The following is a 15389-nucleotide window of genomic DNA, read 5'->3' as shown; positions in this document are numbered from 1 at the left end:
GCCTCAAGTCTTCTTGGGTATGCTACAAACTTGGCACACCTGTATTTGTGTGCTTAGGGTCGTTGTCCTGTTGGAAGGTGAACCTTCCCAGTCTGAGGTGCTGAGCGCTCTGAAGCAGGTTTTCATCAAGAATCTCTCAGTACTTTGCTCCATTCATCTTTCCCTCTATCCTGACTAGTCTCCCAGTCCCAGCCACTGAAAATCATTGCCACACCATGATGCTGCCTTCCACCATGCTTCACTGTAGGGATGGTGGCAGGTTTCCTACAGACATGACACAGGATTTAGGCCAAAGAGTTCAATCTTGATTTCATCAGACCAGAGAATCTTGTTTCTCATGGTCTGAAAGTCCTTTAGGTGCCTTTTGGCAAATTCCAAGGGGGCTTTCATTTGCCTTTTACTGAGGAGTAGCTTCCATCTGGAGCTTTGTCAGAGTGACCATCGGGTTCGTGGTCACCTCCCTGACCAAGGTCCTTCTCCCCTGATTGCTCAGTTTGGCTGTGTGGCCAGCTGTAGGAAGAGTCTTGGTTCTTCCAAACTTCTTCCATTTAAGAATGATGGAGGCCACTGTGTTCTTGGGGAACTTCAATGCTGCATACATTTTTTGGTACCCTTCCCCAGATCTGTGCCTCGACACAATCCTGTCTCGGAGCTCTAAGGACAATTCCTTCGACCTCATGGCTTGGCTTTTGCTCTGACATGCACTGTCAACTGTGGGACCTTATATAGACAGGTGTGTGCCTTTCCAAATCATGTCCAATCAATTTCATTTACCACAGGTGGACTCCAATCAAGTTGTAGAAACATCTTAAGAAAGATCAATGGAAACAGGATGCACCTGAGCACAATTTCGAGTCTCATAGCGAAGGGTCTGAATACTAAATTTGCAAAAATTATAAAAACCGGTTTCTGCTTCGTCATTATGGAGTATTGTGTGTAGATTGATGAGGAAAACATTTATTTTATTAATTTTAGAATAAAGCTGTAACATAACAAAATGTTTTATGGCCTTGGTGATTCTACAGTATATTCATCTATTTTCTATGATGAGCAGCTCCATTGAATATACAATAGCCTATAACAAAAACATGTGACAAACAGACAAATCGCAGAGTAAGTCATGGAGTAGTCTGTCACAGCAACCCAAACATAATGGGATCCTGTTACTGAGTAACACAACAGAGGAGTTTCTTGTAAAGGCCTAACCACTCAAGTCTTTTTTACATGAGCCATCAGACAGCCTATGTGTCTGGAATTTTCTACCTCCACAGTATAAAGCGTGGTTAGAAATCCAGTCAATGTTTTATTGAAGCTAGACTCGTCAAGATTAGATTTTTCATATGGCGCAAAACGATCCTCCCAACCAGATTATTCATGCGTTGTGATGTATGAAGACTTTTTGGTTGAAATCATCAGAATTCCTCGAGACATTTTTTCTTTGTATCATTCCACATGGGAGCACAATAACAATTTGGCAACAAACACATCCTGCCAAGAATCGCACACAGTTTCTACTTGGCATTACTTATATTGGAACTAATTAGTTGAATTAACACTTTGATAACAAAGACCTAGGAAAAGAGAGTGAAAAGGTCTCATACATTACAAACCTTACCTATTTCCCACTTTAAAATAGTCAATGCACAACACTCATAGCAAATGTGCAAGTCCCCTTTGAAATACAACATTACTAATGCTCATAGTCCAGAGTCTTGGAACAACATTCCAAAACCCAATATTAACAGTTTGGTCACCGAGGTGTGTGTGATTTGGAAGGGGATCAGATTTTATCGAGCATGTCCATATAATGAATTATTCCTTCGTTTCACTAAGAAAAAAACCTGAAATACTTTCCGCAAAACATGTTTTTGTCTCTCTCTTACACAACACCCAGAGAGCTTGTGTTGCTATTTATACTCTGCATCATGATTACTTGTTGTCTGACCATCACCATGGCTACTGGTATCTCTGCAGATCTCTTTGTATGTGTAACCTGTGTATGTGTATGGGAGATTATACATCCTTAAGTGCTCAAAGATGAGAAGATGGCTTTGCCTCTTGTTATTGCATTTAGCGACCCCTTCATGACTCAGACCTATTTGGGTCCATATAGCTTTTATGGTGTCTCTGCACTGTATCTAATGAGTGATTTAGGTGGAGGTGGCCTCTGATCTAGGATCGGCTTTCATCCATTGCCTTTTATCCAAGCCTAACCTTATCCATTAGCTATAGAGCAAAACTGACCTTACATCAGATCTGAACTTCTATCTTCCATTCAGACCCTAATTAGTTTGTATTCATCTCTAAATCCCAATGCAATAGTGCCTGCTGCCTGAAAGCGTCCTTGGGCACGCATCCTAAGTGTCCACGTCAATGCCTTACCCTGGTGAGCTGACTGTTATCCAAAGTCTATATGAATGACACACTAGATTACCTTCTCTAGGTTCTTCACAGGATAGAAGACTGGAGGACTATGTCATCCATCCTTTAGAAATTGCATGATCTGCCTCTGAATGGTGAGTTTGGTTCAGAAGTCCTCACGCCGTAAGTGGAAAGACATAGATTTCTATCACCCCAATCTCAAACTGGCTAGCAGAATGCATGGAATTTCAACAACATAATTCAATTTGTGCCTGTTAATATGTGGCATTCGTCCCTGTTAGATCTGTGCCCTGTATTTACCTAGCTGGAATAACACTTTAGCCTGTTTGGTGCGGCCTGCCTCTTGGTGTTGTTTTAAAGAAGTGCGTTGCCGTGTCCAAAAGGGCTCTGCGTTATGTGAGAGGCACTGTCTCCCCTCGGTGCTTGGCTGGGGTCTTTTTGCCCCCCTCAAACCCCCGAGACTCAGGCCTGGTGTTTGGGTTGGCATCGTCAGTGTAGTCAGCTGGTCTGCCCATCTTGGCCTCGCACTTCAAAGGGCCTTTTTTTCTATAGTGGTGTTGCAGTTAATATGTGATTCTCTGTAAAACACAAACACCTTGAATGCTGCTCTGGACTAGCTGCTACCCCCTCTCCTCGCCCAAGGGCAAACATGGAAGGGGTACCCTGTCCTCTACCCTGCCACTCGACTTTCAAGGAGAGAAAAGTTAAGAAAATACATATTGAGGAGTATAAAAAGTCTGCAGTCTTTCATGTTGCCTTGACTGCCTATTTTATCCAGTATTTATGACAGAATGGCATCCATAGTGCATAAAACAAGCATTCTAGTTATGTTATAGAGTCAGGTCTGTCATGGACATGTGGTGTACAGCTGTACTCCAATAACCACACACATCACCAAGCAAACACCTGAGGAGGGAGAGGCCTGAAACACACTGGCCACCAACAGATAAACACCCCACTCTGTTATAACTACAGTATCCACAACACCACTGGACACATACAGAGGTCAATACAGTTCCATACTGCGAATGAATAACTCGGTGGGGTTCGGACTGTTTGTCTTCTCCACATGTGGTTTATAAGGAAAGTCATGAATGAATGAATCACCAATATGATTTGGAGGTTCTGTTTTATCATCAGTTCAATTACAGGTTATAAAAGTTCAATGTGGTTTCAGTTAGTTTTTCACCGTGTCATTACTCTGTTTTCCACAACTTTCAGTGATGTCTGTCTGTTTGAGCCATTTCTCCACTTGTAAATAAAAGTAGATTTATCGTCATGACATCCTGTTTCAGTCATCTTAGCTGTAGTCACCCCCTATAGCATCCATCCATTTGGTCCTTACATGTTGTCTTATGGAACAGAAGGCCTGTGAAATGCACTTTATCCAATCTCGCCCACCTAAAAATAAAGAATGTTATTTACATCGACAAATACATGAGCCCTGTAAGACAATATAAAAAAACAAGGTGAAGAAATGGTCAACTGACAGACTAATTAGTCATCACAGATTGGCTAACTTTGACCATTCAGAACACAGACACGCTTTTCAATAAGAAATGGTCCATGGCATTTCCCATCTGGCCACACTGGCAGTACATCACCCACACTAAAATAAGCAATGTGATTTCTTATTAAAGGTCATAGTTTTAGAAAATGCACACATTTCAGAATGACATTAATGTTCTTAATGTGACTATGGACTGTTTGACCCATTATAAACTGTTGGCCTAATTGAAAAACATTTAATTTAAGAAAATACATGCCTACTGCTGTGGCCAGGTGATTTTTGATTTACTTAGTTAGCTTTTAATATATACTGAATAAAAAAATAAATGCAACATGCAACAATTTCATAGACTTTACTGAGTTATACAGTTCATATAAGGAAATCAGTCAATTTAAATAAATTTATTAGGCCCTAATCTATGGATTTCACATGACTGGGAATACAGATATGCATCTGTTGGTCACAGATACCTATTTGTAAAAAAAAAAAAAAAAAAAAAAGGTGGGGGCATGGATCAGAAAACCAGTCAGTATCTGGTCTGACCACCATCATGCAGTGCAGAATCTCCTTCGCATAGAGTGGATCAGGCTGTTGATTGTGGCCTGTGGAATGTTGTCCAACTCCTCCTCAATAGCTGTGCGAAGTTGCTGGATAATGGCGGAAACAGGAACACACTGTCGTACACGTCGATCCAGAGCATCCCAAACGTCAGTGTTCGTTGTCCGTAGCTTATGCCTGCCCATACCATAACCTCTGTTCACAATGTTGACATCAGCAAACCGCTCTCCCACACAATGGACATACTGACAAATTCTCTAAAACGACATTGGAGGCAGGTTATGGTAGAGAAATGAACATTGAATTCTCTGGCAACAGGTCTGGTGGACATTCCCACAGTCAGCATGCCAATTGTACGCTCCCTCAAAACTTGAGACATCTGTGGCGTTGTGTTATGTGACAAAACTGCACATTTCAGAGTGGCCTTTTATTGTCCCCAGCACAAGGTGCACCTGTGTTATGATCATGCTGTTTAATCAACTCCTGGATATGCTACACCTGTCAGGTAGATGGATTATCTTGGCAAAGGAGAAATGCTCAGAAATAAGCTTTTTGTTCATATGGAACATTTCTGAGAAATGTATTTCAGCTCATGAAACATGTGACCAAAGCTTTACATGTTGCATTTATATTTTTGTTCAGTGTAAGTTTGATATAGATTTTAAGGTTGCTTTGATTTTGAAGAAATATGAAGTGCTTGAATATAATTTTTTTTTGGGGGGGGTGATGAACATTTTTTAAATAAATGGAGTAAGAGGACATTAATTGAATTTAAAAAACATAGTACTGCATCCTGATACGCTTTTTTTCTTGTATATCATACTAAACCCTGCTAGAAATCCTTATGAAATTTTGATTTTGTCTCTAGCTAGTTGCTTGATTTTACTAGCATCGTGTTTGATTATTTGAGTTGCAATATAATTTCATATTTTCTGTTCGAGCCAGTCTGTCACGCCCTGACCTTAGAGAGCCTGTTTATTTCTCTATTTCGTTAGGTCAGGGTGTGATTTGGGTGGGCATTCTAGTTTTCTATTTCTTTGTTGGCCGGGTATGGTTCCCAATCAGAGGTAGGTCCATCGTTGTCTCTGATTGGGAATCATACTTAGGCAGCCTGTTTTCCACTTGTGTTTGTGGGATCTTGTTTTTGTTCAGTTACTAGTTAGCCTGCAGAATGTTACATTTGTTTATCTTTTGTTGTTTTTTGGTGTTCATCTAAAAATAAAGATGTACACTTTCCACGCTGCGCTTTGGTCTCATTCCGATGACGGACATAACACAGTCGGCTTGTTTACATCCAATTCGTTTTTGACATTTAACATTCACCTGCAGAAAGAGGAGGCTAGAGTATTAATTTGCTGAAAACAATAATGCAAACTTCTAGATCCCTTTCAACAGAACCATTTTCTCTCTGATAAGGAGAAGGGAAAATAACATTAAAGGAGGCCATTAAAGCATTTCTCTGAGACGAAAACACAGATACCACCTTCTTCAAGTTTACTCCTCTTAATTGGGGAACTATGGGAGAACTTCTTAGAGTGACATTTTCACACAGTATACATGTATGTGTGCTAACGATGTCTGAACATATCAGATTCCCATCTAAAGTGATCAATTTCTTTAAAATGTCTTGGAAAAGTACTCTAAGACATCCTCCACTTTAAAGTTTTACAGCTGGGTTTGACCATTGGGCAAAAACCAACCCTTGTCAAACAAAGCTAAGTTTTGAAGCAAGACATGCTAGTATGAATAAACAGACAAAATGTCCAAAATATACTGTAGTAGGCCTATTTATAGAACAATAATAACAGCTCCCCAAAAATATATACTTCTTTGGATGAGAGTGGTGCGTATTTGAAACGTTATTATGCAGTAACAACATCTGACCGTAGCAATATCTTATCTGAGGTCATCTCTATAAATCACCAAACGAAACAATTGACGGTTCACCAGCCAACATCTCCTTTTTTGTGCAAATCTCTAGCCAAGCTGACTTTGAACCCATCATCATCACACCAGCATTCTGTTTGAAGAGGGCTACAGTATGTGAGCAGGTTTTCAACCCTTAACTCCCTGTCTGATCTTCCTAATTAGGTAAGGTTGCAAATATGCAGGTACCAGTAAGTGAACAAATAAGGCTTTACAGAGAGCACAGACAGCAGACATAAAGGATATGCTCTGAATTAAAATACATTTCCGATCTTCACCAAAGCCTTACATCAGTGACGACGTGAATTTCCTCTCAACACGAATTCAAAGAACCCTGCTGGTTTTCCTGGTGCCACATACACACCAAGCTCTTCAATGATCACTAGTTAACTTTTCAACTGTAATCCCACCTGAAATCCCTTATTTTACATTGTCATAAGGTGGCCATGAGAGGGGAGTATGTATCATTGAGAGTCCTTAACCACAAGGTAGTAAATGGGTGAGTAATCCTCTCCAGTTGTTTTAAAGGGCAGGCCTTTGGAATGGCGTCTTCCTTTGTGTTCTCATTCAATGAAATCCCACTGTTTCATCCTCACAGACTTTAGAAAACCAGCCACGTTACAAATAAGCTTAATTAACTCTCCACAAGACACAACACTCCAACACTGTTAGGGGTCTCACGACATCATACTGTTGTTTAATATCCTGAAACACAATGAGAAGAAAAGCAGTGATGAAACAAATTTCAAATCCTGGAAGTCCAAACAGTATAAAAGAGGAAGACAAACATCTCGGTCAGAAGAGAACGAGCTCGAAAAAAATCACAACAACCTGCAACATCAACCTCAACGAAGATCCTCCTTCTCCAAGATGAGACACTCTGTCCTCTCCATCTCTTTTGCCGTGGCACTTTTCTTGGAGTGCTACACACCGTCCACGGCGATCCCCATCGGCAAGATGGACGACGTCGCCTTGGAGCAAGATACCCTCGACTCCCTACTGCGTGTAGAGGTGTCTGAAAACAGCCCTGATTCAGTCAGAGGCAGGAGCTCCAAGATTGTCTTGCTGGCAGACTCTGGCCTGTGGATGAACCTGAACAGAGGACTTCCTTTCTACAAGCTGAGAGCTGCAGCCGCCGGGCCTGACAGAGCCCTGACTCTGGACCGCCAAGAGGCTGGCCAGGACCTAAGCCCCAGTATCTCCATCGTCAGGAGGGACACCATGAGGTGTATGGTGGGAAGGGTGTACCGACCCTGCTGGGAGGTGTAGAGTTGACCAATGAGAGCGTCTCGTCTCATCATCAATCTGCCAGCCAGATTACCCTTCTGCATCTTAAGTTGTATAATATGATCTTTCGCTTTTGAGTATATGTATTCATGTAATTACATGAACTGATATCTGCAATTAAAAAGACAGGACACTGCATTTGACGTCTTGTGTATGTTTTTCTCGAGTAGCACTGCGATGCAGTGCCATAAACACCTCCACCACTCGGGAGGCCTTTATCAGTCTTAATAAGGTTGCGACAGCCAATTATTCTAAAATAATAGCATTCTGGAATTACCCACAGTATTACATTTACAACAGCCTTTTGTTATTTGGTCTTTAACGTTTACATCACTCTGGAATGGGAAGTAAGTGGGAAGTAGGTCTATAAACTACACAAGAGACTTGCATCATTCCGGGAATAATGTGGTGTTGCTAATAACCAGTATGATATCAGAAATAATCAGCTGAAATCATATTCTGTTTGTCCACCATACATCCCATGGGGCACAAGTATGAAAAAAGTATGAAAATGTATGCAATCAATACTGTAAGTTGCTCTGGTTAAGAGTGTCCCCTAAATTACAAAAAAATGTAAATGTAAACTGTCCAGGTTCTGAGTGGATACTGTCCAGCTTTCAGAGGAAAAAAGGAACGTGTATTTATTGCAGTGTTTGATTGTGAAACCATTGATAATCATTCCCTCTTGTGGATGTGTACATGACTCTGAATGTCTCCAAAGTTGCTGGGTTGAGCTGAGAATGAATATGGTAATGAGTTTGCATCAAGAAGCAATTACTTGGGTTGGCGATGATTGCTCAAGTTGGCCTTTAATCACCGATTATGTGACAAGTTGAAATACTCTTTTCCAGTCTCTTGATTGAGAGAATAATGTTATTATGGTTAATCTTGTTGGTTTTCAAAACACATTATTACAAGTTTCATGTTGTCTCATTCTGTTACCTACTATAATCTTACATGACTGCACACTTTGTCCTGTTGCCAGTTTTTCCTCTGTATACAGTATTCTCTACCATTTTTATCTCTCCCATCTCATTCCACTGACTGCATTGTACAAGTAGATTTCTCCTCATTAGTATTATGTTGCCCGTTACCGTATGATGTTATGAGGGAGCTGCATGTGTAAAAAAAAAGACCAAAAGAAAGTCAATGTGTATCAACACAGATATACGTATCAGACTTTGTCTGGAAGTTTGACATGCTTTCATGCTAAACATCCCAGTCCCCAGTTACATTACTAACATGTCTAACGGCTGAGTGTCTCAGGACCCTAAGCAAACGTCCTTATACTTTCAAAGCATTAGGTTGTATATGATTTCCACTAAGTGCTGCAGTAAGGTTGAGAAAACCTCTGAACACTAGTATGTTGTCTGCCTCTTGTCTGTCTGCCATTCTGAGGTACACTTAAATTGAGAATGACCTTCGGGGTTTATAGCTCAGTTAAGAGGTGCATTAAGCTTTCTGTTGTTCCGGGGACATTAATTAAATGCCCTGAGAGTTTGGAATGGGCTTACAGTATCTACAATGTTTTGATGCAGCCACCCTGTCAAATGCAGATGCAAATGAAGGCCTAAACATTTGTAGATAGACACTCTGAACTGTCAGAGCAGCAGGCTAATTAAAGTCCTTTGTAGCATTGATTAGTCAAAAGACCACCGCTTACTAGAATTTAGATGTGGTAGAATTAATTGAGGACATTTCTACTGGCCAACCTGGAGTGTGTTTTGAATATGTTATACAGTGCCTTGCGAAAGTATTCGGCCCCCTTGAACTTTGCGACCTTTTGCCACATTTCAGGCTTCAAACATAAAGATATAAAACTGTATTTTTTTGTGAAGAATCAACAACAAGTGGGACACAATCATGAAGTGGAACGACATTTATTGGATATTTCAAACTTTTTTAACAAATCAAAAACGGAAAAATTGGGCGTGCAAAATTATTCAGCCCCCTTAAGTTAATACTTTGTAGCGCCACCTTTTGCTGCGATTACAGCTGTAAGTCGCTTGGGGTATGTCTCTATCAGTTTTGCACATCGAGAGACTGAAATGTTTTCCCATTCCTCCTTGCAAAACAGCTCGAGCTCAGTGAGGTTGGATGGAGAGCATTTGTGAACAGCAGTTTTCAGTTCTTTCCACAGATTCTCGATTGGATTCAGGTCTGGACTTTGACTTGGCCATTCTAACACCTGGATATGTTTATTTTTGAACCATTCCATTGTAGATTTTGCTTTATGTTTTGGATCATTGTCTTGTTGGAAGACAAATCTCCGTCCCAGTCTCAGGTCTTTTGCAGACTCCATCAGGTTTTCTTCCAGAATGGTCCTGTATTTGGCTCCATCCATCTTCCCATCAATTTTAACCATCTTCCCTGTCCCTGCTGAAGAAAAGCAGGCCCAAACCATGATGCTGCCACCACCATGTTTGACAGTGGGGATGGTGTGTTCAGGGTGATGAGCTGTGTTGCTTTTACGCCAAACACAACGTTTTGCATTGTTGCCAAAAAGTTCAATTTTGGTTTCATCTGACCAGAGCACCTTCTTCCACATGTTTGGTGTGTCTCCCAGGTGGCTTGTGGCAAACTTTAAACAACACTTTTTATGGATATCTTTAAGAAATGGCTTTCTTCTTGCCACTCTTCCATAAAGGCCAGATTTGTGCAATATACGACTGATTGTTGTCCTATGGACAGAGTCTCCCACCTCAGCTGTAGATCTCTGCAGTTCATCCAGAGTGATCATGGGCCTCTTGGCTGCATCTCTGATCAGTCTTCTCCTTGTATGAGCTGAAAGTTTAGAGGGACGGCCAGGTCTTGGTAGATTTGCAGTGGTCTGATACTCCTTCCATTACAATATTATCGCTTGCACAGTGCTCTTTGGGATGTTTAAAGCTTGGGAAATCTTTTTTTATCCAAATCCGGCTTTAAACTTCTTCACAACAGTATCTCGAACCTGCCTGGTGTGTTCCTTGTTCTTCATGATGCTCTCTGCGCTTTTAACGGACCTCTGAGACTATCACAGTGCAGGTGCATTTATACGGAGACTTGATTACACACAGGTGGATTGTATTTATCATCATTAGTCATTTAGGTCAACATTGGATCATTCAGAGATCCTCACTGAACTTCTGGAGAGAGTTTGCTGCACTGAAAGTAAAGGGGCTGAATAATTTTGCACGCCCAATTTTTCAGTTTTTGATTTGATAAAAAAGTTTGAAATATGCAATAAATGTCGTTCCACTTCATGATTGTGTCCCACTTGTTGTTGATTCTTCACAAAAAAATGCAGTTTTATATCTTTATGTTTGAAGCCTGAAATGTGGCAAAAGGTCGCAAAGTTCAAGGGGGCCGAATACTTTCGCAAGGCACTGTATCTCATGACCTTGAAAGGGAGGTATTCAATTATTATTTCATGTCATAATGATGCCAGATGATTTGCATTTGATGTGTAACCACATTTCTAGAGTACCTGACAGTATTGTAGTGCACTTGTGTAAATAACAAGACGCCCTATAGATAATTAATTGAGGGTTTTTTAGAGGTACATGTCTGAAAGAAGAGGGATGAGGAGTGTCGGTTTTTGTATTTGTACCCCCAATAAACCTTGGTTTGAAATGTCAAGCAGACCGTAACCATTCATGATCAGCTGATCAGCTGACAGAGATGGAACTAGAGGGACAGGAACAATTCCTAGAAAATATAGAGTTAATGAGTCAGCAACAATTTATTGTGTTATGATAATGAGCACCCCTCAGCAGTGGAGAATAACATTTGTTCACCATTAATGCAGCAACATTGAACAGCACTAAGCTATTCTGAAGAAAATACTTCCTGGATATCAGTTCAACCCACATTAACATGGGGATAGATGACAGTAATTGCAAAAGCATTAGGATGTTATGTCATTTTATTTCAATAGCACTTTGTTAATACCAAGGAGTTATATTACCTAAGAATGGATGGGGTTGAATCCCTGTAGGAATTGGTGTGTGTAATCTCTGAAAGCATTTACTTACAAATACACTTCCCTTAGGGTGCTTACAAAGTGTCCCCCTGCTACCTAACGGCAGCGCTGAATGTGTGCTGTGGTGCTGGTTCACTGTTTCTCAGCATTGAACAGGAGGTCTACATCAATGATGTCGCTCTTGCTGCTGGTGATTCTCTGATCCACCTCTCCCCAGACGACACCATTCTGTATACTTATGGCCCTTATTTGGACACTGTTAACTAACCTCCAGACAAGCTTCAATTCCATACAACTCTCCTTCCGTGGCCTCCAACTGCTCTTAAATGCATGTAAAACTAAATGCATGCTCTTCAACCGATCGCTGCCCACACCTGCCCGCCCGTCCAGCATCACTACTCTGGACGGTTCTGACTATGTGGACGGTTCTGAATATGTGGACAACTACAAATACCTAGGTGTCTGGTTAGACTGTAAACTCTCCTTCCAGATTCACATTAAGCATCTCCAATCCAAAATGAAATCTAGAATCAGCTTATTTCGCAACAAAGCATCCTTCACTCATGCTGCCAAACATACCCTCGTAAAACTGACTATCCTACCGATCCTTGACATTGGCGATGTCATTTACAAAATAGCCTCCAACACTCTACTCAGCAAATTGGATGCAGTCTATCACAGTTCCATCCATTTTGTCACCAAAGCCCCATATACTACCCACCACTGCGACTTGTATGCTCTCGTGGGCTGGCCCTCACTTCATATTTGTCGCCAAACCCACTGGCTCCAGGTCATCTACAAGTCTTTGCTAGGTAAAGCCCTGCCTTATCTCAGCTCACCATAGCAGCACCCACCCGTAGCAAGTGCTCCAGCAGGTATATTTCTGTCACGATCTTCGTAAGAAGCAGACCAAAGCGCAGCGTTGTGTGAATGCATCATTTTAATGGATGACGAAAACACGACGTAAACTGAACAAAACAATAAATGAACAACGACCGTGAAGCTATATACGAAATGTGCTGACACACGCAACTAACATAGACAATCACACGCAACACACAATGACAAAACAGGCTACCTAAATATGGTTCCCAATCAGAGACAATGACTAACACCTGCCTCTGATTGAGAACCATATCAGGCCAAACACAGAAACAGACAAACTAGACATACAACATAGAATGCCCACTCAGATCACACCCTGACCAAACAAAACATACTGTATAAACATACAAAGCAAACTATGGTCAGGGCGTGACAATTTCACTGGTCACCCCCAAAGCCAATTCCTACTTTGGCCACCTTTCCTTCCAGTTCTCTGCTGCCAATGACTGGAACAAACTGCAAAAATCACTGAAGCTGGAGACTCATATCTCCCTCACTAACTTTAAGCACCAGCTGTCAGAGCAGCTCACAGATCACTGCACCTGTACATAGCCCGTCTGTAAATAGCTCATCCAACTACCTCATTCCCATACTGTTATTTATTTATTTATTTTTCATCTCCTTTGCACCCTAGTATCTCTACTTGCACATTCATCTTCTGCACATCTATCACCCCAGTGTTTAATTGCTATATTGTAATTATTTTGCCACCATGGCCTATTTTTTACCTTACCTCCCTTATCCTACCTCATTTTCACACACTGTATATAGACTTTTTCTATTGTATTATTGACTGCATGTTTGTTTACTCCATGTGTAACTGTGTTGTTGTTTGTGTCACACTGCTATGCTTTATCTTGGCCAGGTCGCAGTTGTAAATGTGAACTTGTTCTCAACTAGCCTACCTGGTTAAATAAAGGTGAAATAAAAATAAATAAATAAAGGACTATGGAGTCTGCAGTGTACACTTCCCCACATACAGTACTTTCTCTGGCTGATATCCTGATGGGTGTCACATTCTGCCCTTGCACCACAAACACTTCTCCTAATTCCCTTCTCTGTGCAATAACATACTGCCAGGGTTTAATTATCAAAGCCTAGCTCTTTCCAAAGGCTAATTTCTAAACCAGGTTACCTTTTGACATTTACATACAGTGCCTTTGGAAATTATTCAGACCACTTGACTTTTTCCACCTTTTGTTATGTTACAGTCGTATTCTACAATGGATTAAATACAAAAAACGCTCAGGAATTTACACACAATACCCCATAATGACAAAGTGAAAACATTATTATCATTATTTTTGCAAAGGTATTAAACATAAAAAACTGAAATACCCTTTTCTCAGGTGCATTCTGTTTCCAATGATCATCCTTGAGATGTTTTTACAACTTGATTGGAGTCCAACTGTGGTAAATTAAATTGATTGGACATGATTTGGAAAGTCACACACCTGTCTATATAAAGGTTCCACAGTTGACAGTGCATGTCAGAGCATAAACCAAGCCAAGAGGTCGAAGGAATTGTCGTAGAGCGCCGAGACAGGATTGTGTCGAGGTACAGATTTGAGGAAGGGTACCAAAACATGTCTGCAGCATTGAAGGTCCCCAAGAACACAGTGGCCTCCATCATTCTTAAGTGGAAGAAGTTTGAAACCGCCTAGACTCTTCCTAGAGCTGGCCGCCTGCCCAAACTGAGCAATTGGGGGAGAAGGGCCTTGGTCAAGGAGGTGACCAAGAACTCGATGGTCACTCTGACAGTGCTCTAGAGTTCCTCCGTGGAGATGGGAGAATCTTCCAGAAGGACAACCATCTCTGCAGTATTACACCAATCAGGCCTTTATGGTAGAGTGGCCAGATGGAATCCACTCCTTAGTAAAAGGCACATGACAGCCCACTTGGAGTTTGCCAAAAGGTACCTAAAGACTCTCAAATCATGAGAAATTATTCTCTGCTCTGATGAAGCCAAGATTGAACTCTTTGGCCTGAATGCCAAGCGTCACGTCTGGAGGAAACCTGGCACCATCTCTACAGTGAAGCATGGTGGTGGCAGCATCATGCTGTGGGGATGTTTTTCAGCGGCAAGGCAAAGATGAACAGAGCAAAGTACAGAGAGATCCTTGATGAAAACCTGCTCAAGAGCGCTCAGGACCTCAGATTGGGGCAAAGGTTCACCTTCCAACAGGACAATAACCCTAAGGACACAACCAAGACAATGCAGGAGTAGCTTCGGGACAAGTCTCGGTATGTCCTTGAGTGGCCCATCCATAGCCCGGACTTGAACCCGATCGAACATCTCTGGAGAGACCTGAAAATAGCTATGCAGCAACGCTCCCCATCCAATCTGACAGAGATTGAGAGGATCTGCAGAGAAAAATGGGAGAAACTCCCTAAATACAGGTGTGCTAATCTTGCAGCGTCATACCCAAGAAGACTCAATGCTGTAATCGCTGCCAAAGGTGCTTCAACAAAGTACTGAGTAAAGGGTCTGAATACTTACGTTTATTTGTATTTTACCTTAATTTAACTAGGCAAGTCAGTTAAGAACAAATTCTTATTTCAATGACGGTCTAGGAACAGTGGGTTAACTGCCTTGTTCAGGGGCAGAACGACAGATTTTTACCTTGTCAGCTCAGGGATTCAATCTTGCAACCTTTCTGTTACTAGTCCAACGCTCTAACCACTAACCATCTGTCATAAATGTGATATTTCCGTTATTTATTTGTAATGCATTTGCAAACATTTCTAAAAATGTGTTTTTGCTTTGTCATTATGGGGTATTGTGTGTAGATTGATGGGAGAAAAAAATAAAAAAATCATTTTAAAATAAGGCTGTAACGTAACAGAATGCGGAAAAATTAAAGGGGTCTGAATACTTTC

General features: G+C 41.2%; 1 protein-coding gene across 1 annotated transcript; it reads left to right on the top strand.

Annotated features, from left to right (window-relative positions):
- The first annotated feature begins 7179 nt into the window (after positions 1–7179).
- LOC110523560 (pro-MCH 1) lies at positions 7180–7801 on the top strand. The gene has a single exon (XM_021602359.2). It carries the CDS (start codon positions 7247–7249, stop codon positions 7643–7645), a length of 399 nt encoding a protein of 132 aa, XP_021458034.2. The 5' UTR covers positions 7180–7246; the 3' UTR covers positions 7646–7801.
- The last annotated feature ends 7588 nt before the right edge of the window (positions 7802–15389 follow it).

Source organism: Oncorhynchus mykiss, chromosome 5, assembly GCF_057628025.1.
Source record: "Oncorhynchus mykiss isolate SJ-2025 chromosome 5, ASM5762802v1, whole genome shotgun sequence".
Taxonomy (NCBI): domain Eukaryota; kingdom Metazoa; phylum Chordata; class Actinopteri; order Salmoniformes; family Salmonidae; genus Oncorhynchus; species Oncorhynchus mykiss.
This window is presented reverse-complemented; position numbering and strand designations above follow the sequence as displayed.

Excerpts from the sequence above, each read along its gene's own strand:
- LOC110523560 (XM_021602359.2), top strand. The coding sequence starts at position 7,247 with ATGAGACACTCTGTCCTCTCCATCTCTTTTGCCGTGGCACTTTTCTTG.